This window comes from Beta vulgaris, chromosome 1 (genome assembly GCF_026745355.1).
Source record: "Beta vulgaris subsp. vulgaris cultivar EL10 chromosome 1, EL10.2, whole genome shotgun sequence".
NCBI lineage: Eukaryota > Viridiplantae > Streptophyta > Magnoliopsida > Caryophyllales > Amaranthaceae > Beta > Beta vulgaris.
The window spans coordinates 56,943,809-56,957,331 of NC_079202.1; the positions used below are offsets into that span (position 1 = coordinate 56,943,809).

The following is a 13,523-nucleotide window of genomic DNA, read 5'->3' on the forward strand; positions in this document are numbered from 1 at the left end:
AAAACTAGTTACATAAATAATACAATAAATTTAAAAGTAAAATGAAAAAAAAAAACACTTACAACTAAAACTGAAAAATTGACAAATTGTACATAATTACAGTAGAAATTCGAAAACAACCAACAAATTGGAGGAACACAACCAACGGCGACCCAAAACGAGTACTTGAATCTGGCGAACTGTTGAGCAACGAACGAAAACCGAACGGTCGACGACGACCTTATGAATCTGGCGAGCAAATAGCAATAAACGGTCGACCTTGCGAATCTTATGAAATCAAATAGCAAATAGCAATCTGGCGACCTTATGAACGAATACCGAACGAAAACAATGAACGGTCGACCTCGTCGAAAGACCTTGCGAGTTTGGCGAGGGACTTGCGAATTCGTCGAAATCAACGCCAACCTCGTTGAAAGACCTTGCGATTTTGGCGAGGGACTTTTCGAAATCAACGTCGAACTTGCGAGTTTTGCGATTTCGAAAGACGACGTTGATTTCGAAGGACGTCCGGCGTGATTGAGAGGGTTAGAGGAGAGAGAGAAGATGAGGGGAGAAGAGAGAGAAGATGAGAGGAGGCGTGGCGTAACTGAGAGGGTTAGAGGAGAGAGAGAAGTGAGAGAAGATGAGAGGAGGCGTGAAAAAGATGGGAGGAAGAGAGGAGGAGAGAGAGAGGGGATACCCTACTTGGGCCGTTTTGTTATTATATTAAAATCATATTACTGCGGTTTTTTTAGGAACCGCAGCAATAGGTTAAAATAATATTTTTTAATATTATTTTAATATATTGTATGCGGTTCTTTCTAGAAACCGCAGCAATATATTTGGTCAAATAGTCAAAAAGTTTCAAAAAAAAATCCGTTGAAAATATATTGTTGCGGTTTTCGGCCGAAACCGCAGCAATATGGTTATTTTTTGTTTTTTCTTTTCTTTTTACGTGATATATTACTGCGTATGGGTAAAACCGCAGCAATACCACTGCAGCAAATAGCATTTATTCTACTAGTGGAAGTTTTTGCTGATTTTTAGTGAATCTCACCATAAAAGGGTTCTCAATAGAATCCAACCCGTATATGTATAACTAGAATTTTTTGCACGCGATGTGTGCTTGAATATTTTTTGAAACAGGAACTCGATTTTCTTCGGCATAAGAGTCAAAATTTGAACATTAGACATACAAAGTATAATTGTTTTTAGTTGCAAAATTTGATTGGTTTAGTTTCTGTCACTTAAGTCTCTCATCATTTTTTTTGTTTTTTTTTTTACTTTTCAAAGTTAAATTCTATGAACAAAATAGAAATTTTATTGAATTTATTTATGATTTCTAATATTATAATTTTTTAGTTGATTTTTGAATTAAGTATAGTACTTCATAAGTTGTAAAGAAAGTGGACACTTTGATTTCAAGTCAATTTTTTCATAGATTGTAATTTGTAATTGAATTTTTAAGTTTTTATAAAGTTTCCTCATTTTAGTGATTTGCATAACGTAAATTATGCAATTTTATGATTTTAGTTGACTTGTGAGTGTTCGTTATAATTATATTTTTGGTATTTTTGTTTGAAGCCCCCTTTAATTTGTATGTGAATTTGTAATTTAGAATGGGAAGGGGGGGTAAAATAGGTATTTCAAAAGATGACACCATTGCTCCCCCCTTCTCTTATATAATAGAGATAAATAAAACACTTACCATTTTAGATCATTTCAAAATAAATAAACTGTTACTTTATTTAATTTGGTATTCACTTCTCTCATCACACGAGTCCATCTTTTTCTTTCTTTCTATCTCCCTCATCTTCTAAATCCTATATCATGACCCTACGTTTTATTTAAAACAGAACGGAGGAAATATATACTTTAGCAAGTAAATTCATACATAAACTTGCTGAAAACTCTATAATGGTATAAGAAATGGTGGAGTGTTTTATTAATATTGATTAAAGGACTTTTCAAACATATGTCACAAGGCATAGATTAAAATTTTCAAGATATCATTATCAACGAAAATTATTCAACAAGATTCTATCTAGTGATAATAAATATAAATAAATACTAAAAATATAGTGATAATCGGGTAAAAACTATAATTTGTTTGGATTTTGAAATGGAAACTTTTTTGTATAATAATATATTATATAGAAATTTTGATACTCTTAACATATGCCTTGTGGTGTAGCTTAAAAAAATCTTCATTAAAAAAGAACATATTTAAATCTTCAGTCCAACTTTTTATGTTTAAAATGTTTGCTAGTCTTTCTTAGTGCTTGGTTCATGGCGTCATGCAACTAGCTACCAAGAGTGCAAGACCTTACACTTATTTTTAAATATTAAAAAAAAATAAAGCAAATTAAATTAATTGGTATAGAATTGGTACACAAAGAATAAAACAATCACGCAAGAAGGAAAAGGCTGGTTATTGGATTGAATATCCTTGATTAGTAAGATTTGGAAGACTAGTTATTTTTTCTATCTTAATATATGAGCACGTACGATACATGGTAGTTGAGAATTGAGATATTTGTTTTTACTAGACATTAGAAAATGATGAATATTAGTAGTATATATTCCATATTGATTTTTAGGATTTTGATTATTATGAGTAGGATCTATTATGGAAGTACTGTAAGGCTTCGTTTTTTTAGATTGAGAGAATTTGATTTGAATTGAACTAAAATAATAAAAATAATAATAATAATTTTAATTTTAATGAATATAATAATTATTAATATTAATATTAAAAATAAATATAATATAATATAATACTCTCTTCGTTGTCTTTTATTGTGTCTGTATTCACCATTAAAAAATTTAAATATATTGTTACTACTTTGAATCTTTCTATAAATAATATAATTTATCAATTAAATTTTCAATTACTTTTATGTTGCAATAAATGTGTCTATACTATTTAGTACTCCATCTGTATCGTTTTATCTTTCTCACGTAGAATCTTGACACAATTCATAATCAGAGAGGTTTTTTTAGATTTTTCTCATTATATAAGAAAAAAGTATAGTCATGTATGGGGTCTTGTTTGATTCATCTCAATAAGTATTTTATTATTACTATTCAATTATTATAATTTTTACTAATATGAAATGAAAGATATTTAATGTAGAATAAGTGCATTGACAAACGTGCAAAGTCAAAGTAGGAAAGATAAAAAAAAAATACAAAGGGAGCACTCATTTTTTACCTTTTAACCCCTCAATTTTTTGACTGGTTGGTTCTCTATAAAGTAACTCAAAGAGCAATAAATGTATTCACACTAGTTTGCAGTTACTTTACTCTTTTATCCCTCAAACTTTTTATATCATTGGTTGCCTAATAGGCTAACATAGAATAACTCAAAGGGTAACAATCTTTATTTTGTGACATAAATTACAATTTACTCAATTTATCTTATACATTTATGGGGGGCCAAGTCCCCACCCGCCCCAACAATAATCCGCCCCTGCTCCCTCTGTAATTTTTATTTTTTTTTTTATCTTTCTCACTTAGAATCTTGACATTATTCACAGTTAGAGGGAATCTTTTAGATTTTTTTCAATATATAAGAAAAAATATAGTCATGTGGGGGGGGATGTCTTGTTTGATTCGTCTCAATGAGTACTTTATTATTATTTATAAATTTTACTAATATGTAATGAAAGATATTTAATGTAGAATAAGTGCATTGGCAAACGTGTAAAGTCAAAGTAGAAAAGATAAAATAATATAGAGGGAGTATCTTTTATTCCATCTTTTCTGAAATTAGTAAAATACTTCTCTATTTTATGTGAAATCTTTTTAAAAGAATTGTTTTTATTGATATAATATTATAAAATTTTAATTTTGTGAAAAAACACATTAAAGTGAGCCTAACAACCAAGCTAGTCAGATTTTGATATTTTTTTATATATAAACTACTTCCTCCGTATCAAATTAAACGCAACAATTCAATGGACACGGACTTTTAGGCAAAATTTCTTTGGGTGAGATTAGAAAAAGGTGAGGGCATGTAATTAAGTTTAATTGGAGATATGAGGTGGGACCAAGCAACACCTAATGCCGCCACTACCAGTACCTACTACCACCACTACCGTCGGCGTAGTACCACCAGTACCACTACTTACTGCCACCACCACCGCCGGAGCACCACTAGTATCACCAGTACCACCGAAACTTCACCACCACCGAAACGCCACCACCGAAACACCACCACCATTAAAACACCTTCCTGCTGCCTAAATCAACCAAAAACCCAAATCAAAACACACACCCAAAATTCAAAGCCCAAAACTACCTTCCGACTACCCCCACCACCCAAAACCCATTCCACCTCCACAACACCACCAAAACGAGATAAAAAGATCGAAGAGAGAGAGAGAACGAAGGAGGATGGAGGTAAGAGAACGACAATATCGAAGGTGGTAGGGTGGTTGTGTGGTTAGAGAAAGCGATCGAATCTAGAGGATGTCGATGGTTTTGGAATGGTGGGGAAGGAGATCGAAGGTGGAGTATGAAGGTCACCGACGAGAATGGTGATGATGGTGGTGGTGGGTGGAGGACAGAAAATGGTATTGGAGGATAATGGTGATGAATATGGTGGTGGTGGATAATGATGGAGGATGGTGATGGAGGATGGTGGTGGTGGATAATGATGGAGGATGGTGATGATGATGGTGGTGGTGAAGCAAAAAAAGTTTGAGTGGTGGTGTAAGTAGGGATGGAGAAAATGATGATGAGAGGATGGAGGAGAGAGAAATGGTGGTTAGTTGTGGGTGGTGGGTAGATTAATTTAGATAGTTTAATTTTGATTAGGTTTGTAATTAATTTGATTTGGGTAATATAATATGTGTTCTAGTTTTTTAATAAGGACATTTTGGTAATTTCGGGAGTAAAAATCATATCAAAAATAGAAAGAAGGAAAGTGTTGCATTTAATTTGAAACATCCATTTTTAGAAACTGTTGTATTTAATTTGATATGGAGGAAGTATAAAAGATGGTCAAAGTTAATATAAGTTCGATCACTATGGATAGATTTTAGGAAAACGGAGGGTGTATATCCTTATGAAAAAATATATTATGTACCACGACTTAAAGTGCGTTCTTTTCACCTTTAAAAAAGGTTCTTTTTTAAAGTATGAGCAGGTTCAGTCAAATGTAAATATAAGATAAAATTAGGACTAATCAGGTCTAACTATACAAATTAAGTCTCGTTTAGATAAATTCAGTTGAAGAAAACATATCCCTAATTAATTGCTAAAGCTATTAAAAGGTCAATCTCTCTACATCTGCGACGAAATATCGTTTAAATTATACTCTTTTATAGCGTTCTATATATATTAAAAGGAGTTAATTCAATTTAACGATAAATTAGTTCTATATTGCTAAATTATACTACCCAGATAAACTTCCGCATCAATCACATAATATCATCACATAGGATTAGTCCTTTTAAATGTTTCAATTTTTGGTTTGCTCAATATTTCTTTAATTAGAAATTTTAATGAGTACTAGGTACCATTATCATTAGGGTTAAAGTTCAGTGTACGGTTTGGACGTAGGCCTTGTCCAATCTAATCGGAATTAAAATATGGATTTCAATTTTCCAATCCAAATTCAGACGACCAATCAGAGTTTGAATCGAAATCAATCTAATCCGAATTTTTAGATTGGATCAAATTCAAAATCTCCAAATTTTAAACTCGTTTTTTTTGTTGAAATAATTTGGGCACGAGTATCAAAAAAAAAGTGTTAGATAATAAAAGTACTTCATACAATCCCATAAAAATTCATTTTTAAAAGCTGATAATGCATACAAACCCATAAATAATCTAATTTATAAAAAAATTTATGCTCAATCCAAATATACAAACACACAACACATGGATTATAAATATTCAATTATTTTGGATTATTGAATCCAATCATCAACAATCCAAACCAATTAGAAAATTCAATTTTTCAAAAAACTCGATCCGAGTTCAATTTGAACATAGTTCGAGTCGAACTCGTATTACTAATTTGGTTTACATTAGATTGAGTCTCGAATTTTATCCAAATAACTTTCACTCTTAATTATGTTAAAAATTTTTATTCTACTAGAAGTTAAATGGAGAATGTAAACTACCTTGTCACCAAGTGGTTTTAATGCCAATACCGTACTTTTTTTTAGCAGTAATGTAATACTCCCTCCGTCCCAATTTATCTGCTACAAGCACTTTTTCACAAAGACCAAGGAGGGAGTGGGGACCATTGACATAAATGGAATTAACAAAAAAGCAAATAGGTAAATTGTGGGACCTATGTATTATATATGGAAACATTTACAAAATCAAGAAGGGAGTGATGACAAATTTGTAAATAAAGTGTGGGACCTATGTATACTATATATGGAAATATTTGCAAATGTAGCAAATAAATTGAGATACCCCTAAATGACAAAATGTAGCAAATAAATTGGGACGGAGGGAGTATACTCTTAGCCGTCCCTTGATCCATCCTGTCAAGGTCAAACTCTATGAAATATCAACTCCACACATGTTGGAAGGAAGTATCTCCAATCTCAATTTTTCGTGCTTTCTTATCCAATCAATTTATTCCTATGTTAGGGTCAGCTGGTGCGTGCTATGAGATGACTTTTTATTTTCATTGATTAATAACTGCGCCGACTGTGGTCTATAAAAAGGCGATTGCGTTAATGTTCTAACCTCAAAGTGAAAAAAAAGAGATCGACAACATACTCCTATATAGTCCTATTTAAAGCAAATTAAATCATAAAAAGTTGTAGTTTTACCTACTTGTTACTTCGTCAAATTAATGGAGAACAATAATCATGCAATCTTGGCTACTTTAGCTTTGTGCATGGTCTTTGCAATGAGCTTTACTTCTCAAATTTACGTGGCTTCGGCCTCTGATCCTGGTCTCCTACAGGATTTTTGTGTGGGTGTAAATGACCCTGATTCAGCAGGTTCATAATTCTTCTCTTTTCACATTTTGATCCTTTTTTTGGATGATCTATTAGTATATATTTTTGTAAATATATTAATATCTTTCCTATGAAAATTTTTACAATCTTTTGCACTTTCCATTTCCATGAGCTCTGTGAAATTTTGGGAGGATGTCAAATACTATATCCAAAATATAGGTTGAACATCGTAAAGTGTCAACCATTTATTCACTCTTTTAAAATCATAGGGACCAAGGTTTGGGGTGCTCTTACCGCATAAGTTCCTTCTGAGATATCACGTACTTCTTCCGTCTCTATTTGGAATATCTTTGAGAGAGAAAAAAAAGGTTAAAGTAGAAAAAACAAATAGAAACGAAGTGAGTGTAACTAGTTAGGTACTCCTGTTGTATATTTTTGCTTACTCACTTTTGCACAGTCTCCAATGCACATATCTAGTCGTTAATATTTGTATAACTAAATTATTTCATATATAATAATCATCACTAAATATGGCCATTGTTTTCTAACTTTGATAAAAATATTCAAGAGTGAGCAAGATAAATTTTTTTACAGAGAGAGTATTACATACTTCTGTATACTCGTGCTAACTTTGTACTAAAGATTACTCTTTTTTGCATTTTTTTTGGGTTTAATCACGATATAAGTTAGAGCTTGTTGACCTAAATATGATGTTTATCACAAAAAGTAAGGCTCGTTTTTGGAGTTGACAATAGAAAAAAAAGGTTATATTCTCTTAATTTCAAAATTAGTATGTCTAAGTAAATATGATGTTTATCACCTTGCGAGTTATGACTATTATATATATTTTTGAAGGGGGCTAATACATACACTTAAAACCACGATAATGAATAATTTTTTTCTTATCTCGAACGCTAGATTCTAGCCAAGTCCGGCCCTTAGCATGTCCAAAGTGGGGATATGGTTTGAACAGGGCCTCAATTTTAAAGGGGCCTTCAAATTGAAAAAAAAAAAAAAATTGAACGCAAAAGACTTGAAGCTGATGGTCAAAATGTCTGTAAATTTGTTGAATTAAACTCTTCTTGTATTGTATCAAAATATTTTGAAGAGAAAAACTTAGTTTGATGCATGTTTGTTATTTGTTTCACTTGCATATTTTTGTTGTTTCTTTTATTTTTTTTCATACAGGGGCCTATTTCTTAATATATTTTTTAATATTAGCACATGTCTCCATATTGTTCGAGTCGGCGCTGATTCTAGCAATTAATAGTGCATAGAAACAACTTTATATAGTTCATTGGTTAGCTGTTTCTGGTAGCTTATTTTGATATCATGTCTAACAATATAAGCAATAAATTTTCTTCAGCTTACTTTTTATGCAACTCTTATAAAACCATATGAATCAAATCCTAACTCAAATATCTAAACTTTTTTCGCAGTGTTTGTAAATGGAAAATTCTGCAAGAACCCAAAAGACGTGACAATCGACGATTTCTTATACAAAGGGTTTAATATTCCCTCAGACACAAACAACACTCAAAGAGCAGAAGCCACACTAGTAGATGTCAATCGATTTCCAGCACTTAACACATTAGGTGTAGCCATGGCTCGTGTAGACTTTGCGTCCTTTGGCCTAAACACACCTCATTTGCACCCTCGTGGTTCTGAGATATTCGCGGTGCTAGAGGGGACTTTATATGCCGGCATTGTCACCACCGATTACAAGCTTTTCGACACGGTGTTGAGAAAGGGTGACATGATTGTTTTCCCTCAAGGCTTAATCCACTTCCAGCTTAATCTTGGCAAGACAGATGCTCTTGCTATTGCCTCTTTTGGGAGCCAATTTCCTGGACGAGTTAATGTTGCTAATGGTGTCTTTGGAACTACGCCACAAATTTTGGATGATGTACTTACCCAAGCGTTTCAGGTAGATGAGATGGTGATTCAGCAACTTCGATCTCAGTTTTCAGGTCAAAACATATCAATCAACACTGGAAGATCTATTCTTAAACTCTTAACTGATGTTGCTTGATTAATTTGGCTTACATATGTTGAAGAGTACCATGTGCGTGGCAAGTATCACCAAAATCCCTCACACACACACACACACACATATATATATCGTACCATGTCATGATAATTTTACTTATAGCTTTAATTACCTTTGTGTGAATTGGCTCTCAATTATGTACTATTCGCTTGATATCCTAAGCTTGTATAAATGGTTTGAATAAAAGGATTACAATGTTTTTCTGATTTGTGTTAATTACTTCTGTCTCAGTGTTGTATATAATGTGTTCTGTAAATGAACTGGATTTAGCTCGCATAAAATTTGGATTACCTAATGAGTATTATATAAGTGAAGGAGGTGGAAGATGGTGTCCACTCACAAAATATCAGATATATCATTAATAAATTTAAATTATCATATATAACATAATTTTTTCTTTTTCCTACTTGCCATACATATTGAACAAGTTAACAATGAAATTAAATTTGAAATTTTATTTAAATATTAAATTAAGGAGAATGATTTTTTCTTCTTACATATGTGTGGAAAAACTAGGATCAAAAATTAAATTGACCATATAACTTGATTGACACAATCATAAAGAAAAAATAAAAACATAAATTTCATCCTAATAGTTATCCTTATAATATTTTAAAACTTGAATGTTGATAATTGTTTAGTAATATCTATTATATAAATCAAACTCTTCCACCTTATTAATATTCAACAATTAAACTAGTGAACCTGATACAGAAATTCTTCATGCACCCTTGAATTTTATGATATGGATAATAAATCTAGCAAAAATTATTAAAAGAGACGGTCTAATTTTAATATAAAAGTAGACCTAGTTACTAAATGAATTAAACTAGTCACCAAATGAAATTAACCTACTCACTATTGGGCTAATTCTCTTCTTAATTTTGGGCTTACCATTACCTAATTTTAATTTAAAAGTAGGCGGTCTCTTACAAGACAAACTCTAAATCTAGTAATTGAGAATCTTTTGAAAATATTAATTATTTAATCTTTTCAAGATATTATTCATGCACCTTTGAATTTTATGATATGGTTAATAAATCTAGTAATTGAGAATCTTTATAAAAAAGAGTTTCTATTATTAGATGCAAAGTTGTTGAGTGTTGTATAGGTTGAATACAACATGGCTAAAAGTGTGGGAAGCAGCGCATGAAAATTGCCAACAACCTACGAGATATTTCCATTAACTATAGTGGGGTAAATAATTGTTGCTAAGATCGTGGGTTATATGGCGCAAGATCATGGATCAAGAGTGCCTACATTGTAGCTGAAGAATACGTGGATTTCCAGCTGAAGAATTATAACCGTTGCATCAGCTATTTATAGAGGAAGACTTGTTCAAAGAATTAACGACTTTTTTTTGTATTTTGTTCTTCACTTACAAGACATACATTGTAATATTCATAGTGTTTGGATGAGAGAAATCTCTGAGAATATTCTTGTAATCAAGAGAGAGAAAAGAGAAGACTTCGAGTGAAGTCAAGTGAGTGCCATCAGTTGAAGGAGAACTGAGTGACTAGAACAAGTTCCTAGAGGAACAGAGAAGGGTCCAATAATAGGTTGTAAAGAGAGTCTTTTGGTCTATTATATTGAGAGAAGTATTGAGTCAAAATCCCTTGGGGTCAAGGTTCTTCTTCCTATTGGGCCTAGGAAGTTTTCCTTGTAATGATCTTGTGTGCATTTTCTCTTTCATTATACTTTATTTATATTCTGCAATTTAATTAAATTCCAAAATTTTCCCTGAACTACAATTCACCCCCTCCCCTCTTGTATTTGGTCTAGTGTTCATACTAGAATAACACCAATCTTTTTAGCCCATTACTAAATAAGATATTCTAAAAAACTTTCATATTTAAACAAGGGAGATACTTGCTTTTTCTTCCATCTAGAACAATGAATTTTCTCTTACTTTTTCCTCTCTTACTTTGCAAGAATATTGGATTGAGAATTGTTGAACTTCCGACATATATAAAGTAAAATTTATAAACTATAATATCACATTTATAAACTAATCTATATAACATAATCACTAGCCTACTAATATGTGCGTCCGTAGCACTAAGCTTGCTTGGTGGAGGTGGTGGAAAACTCACCTTGTAACTTTGAGGTCACAAGTTTGAGCCCCACTACCTACTTGTGCTTGGGTATAGGGATTTCCTTAATTTTCTTACTCTCAAGCATCACTACAAAAAAAACTCGTTTTAGCAACGGACAGAATCCGTCGCTAAATAGGCAAAATCCGTCGCTAAATTGAATTAGCGACGGATTTAGGGACGGATTATGTCCGTCCCTAGAACCTTCGTCGCTAAATCAATTTAGCGACGGAACTTTGTATTCCGTCCCTAAATTAGGGACGGAATTTAAATCTGTCCCTAAATTAGGGACGGAAAATAAAATCCGTAGCTAAATTTAGGGACGGAAATAAAATCCGTAGTTAAATTTAGCTACGGATTTTGAAATCCGTAGCTAATTTAGCTACGGAAATGAAAATCCGTAGCTAAATTTAGCTACGGATTTTCATTTCCGTCCCTAAATTTAACTGTAATCACCAATTTCTAGCGACGGATTTAACTGTTATTCGTCCCTACTCGTAATCGAACTGGATGCGCTCTTCCCCGGAATCGAACTCGTAACCTCAAAGTCATAAGCTAAAGGTCCAACCAATTACTCTGCATACGAACTTGTTAAACTGTTTATATGTACTGGAAGAATTAGCGACGGATTCTAAAATCCGTAGCTAAATTAGGGACGGATTTGACAATCTGTCGCTAATTCAGGGACGGATTTCAAAATCAAATTGTTTTGTGAAAGTTCGTAGAAAGTCCTTAAAATTGCTAAATTAGCTACGGATTTTGATTTCCGTAGCTAAATTAGCTACGGATTTTCATTTCTGTAGCTAAATTAGCTACGGTTTTTCATTTCCGTAGCTATATTAGCTACGGTTTTTCATTTCCGTCCCTAATTTTTCCCATTAAAGGCAATTGTTTTCCCCTAAGTTTAAGGAACTAATTGTTTAGGGACGGATTTCTGGATCCGTCCCTAAATTTAGGGACGGATTTTAGGATCCGTCGCTAGTTAGGGATGGCTTTGTGTATCCGTCCCTAATTAGAGACGGATCCTACAATCCGTCCCTAATTTAGGGACGGATTTTAATCCGTCCCTAACTTTTTGTTGCTATACGAGCTTTGTTTTGTAGTGCATTAACCTGTATAATTAGACTGAATGACTTGCGATAACTATTGGTCTAGTAAAAATCTTTTATCTTACCAAGAGGTTCTCAATTGGGTGGAGGGGGGGGGGTGTGCATCTGCTTAATACACCGGTTTGAGATTTTGCATTTTCAAGCAGAGCCCCCACTAAGGCTATGTTCAGTTCACCTAAAATTTTCTGATCTGAACTTATCTGATCTGAACTTATTTTTCTTATCTGATCTACAAGATCTTATCATTTATAAAATATATTATTACTATTATATTATTACTTTGTAATTCATTATTATGCAATACATTATATATAAGATCTTCTTTATAGTATTACTATTATTATCATTTTATTTCTATTATAACTTTTATTATTAATAATAATAATTATTATTATCATTATTATAAGAACAACAATAATAATTATAATCATAAATAATAATTATTACTAAAAATAATTATATAACTCAAGTCATTAATTTATAAGAGCACTTAATTATACAATGTTTCACACTTTCCCTTAAAAAAATGTTTCACACTTGAGAAGTCGGCAGACTCAACTCTTTTTTTTCATATAAAATAAAATAAGATATACAAACAACTATAACTTGCGCAAAAAAGAAATAAATAGCATGCAACTTCAAATAGTTAGAGAGATTTGGAATCGGTAGGAAGAGGTATACCTAATCAAATTTATATTGTGTATCTCACACTTAGCTTATTTTGAAATGTAATCCGAACTTAGTAGTTTCGTTTCATGAATTTGAGCTATCATATTTTATGTATTTCTTATCTTTGCGTCAATCTTATGTTCTTAACACGTGGCTTTTAATTTTCTATTATTTAATAACAGCAAAATAACTTAATATAATGATAACAATGACATTTATAATGGTAACAACAAGATTAATACTAATTACCAATATTAATAATTAATAAGTACAACAACAATAATAATAATCCTTTTGAACAAATGTACTAGTAAATAATAATACTCCCTTTGTATCTTTTTATATTCTCACTTAGAATCTTGACACTATTCACAATTAGAGAGAATCTTTTAGATTTTCTCAATATATAAGAAAAAATATAGTCATGTGGGGTCTTTTTTGATTCGTCTCAATGAGTACTTTATTAATATTCAATTATTATAATTTTTACTAATATGTAATGAAAGATATTTAATAGTAATAATGAGTTTTTAAATATAAGCATGATTTGATCTGATCTGATCTGATCTAGTCTGATCTAATCTGACCTGATCTGATCTTATTTTTTCTGCTCTGATCTAAACTTATTTTTTCTGATCCGATCTGATTTCAAATGAGCAATGAGGAAAAAAAAAATCTTGGGTGTACCATG

The 13,523-nt window shown here is 31.9% G+C and overlaps 1 protein-coding gene across 1 annotated transcript; it reads left to right on the plus strand.

Moving 5' to 3' along the window:
- The first annotated feature begins 6,691 nt into the window (after window positions 1–6,691).
- Window positions 6,692–9,177, plus strand: LOC104889130 (putative germin-like protein 2-1). The gene is made up of 2 exons (XM_010674276.4): window positions 6,692–6,953; window positions 8,351–9,177. The coding sequence occupies exons 1-2, from the start codon at window positions 6,803–6,805 to the stop codon at window positions 8,941–8,943; spliced, it is 744 nt and encodes a 247-aa protein (XP_010672578.2). The 5' UTR covers window positions 6,692–6,802; the 3' UTR covers window positions 8,944–9,177.
- Window positions 9,178–13,523: the final 4,346 nt, after the last annotated feature.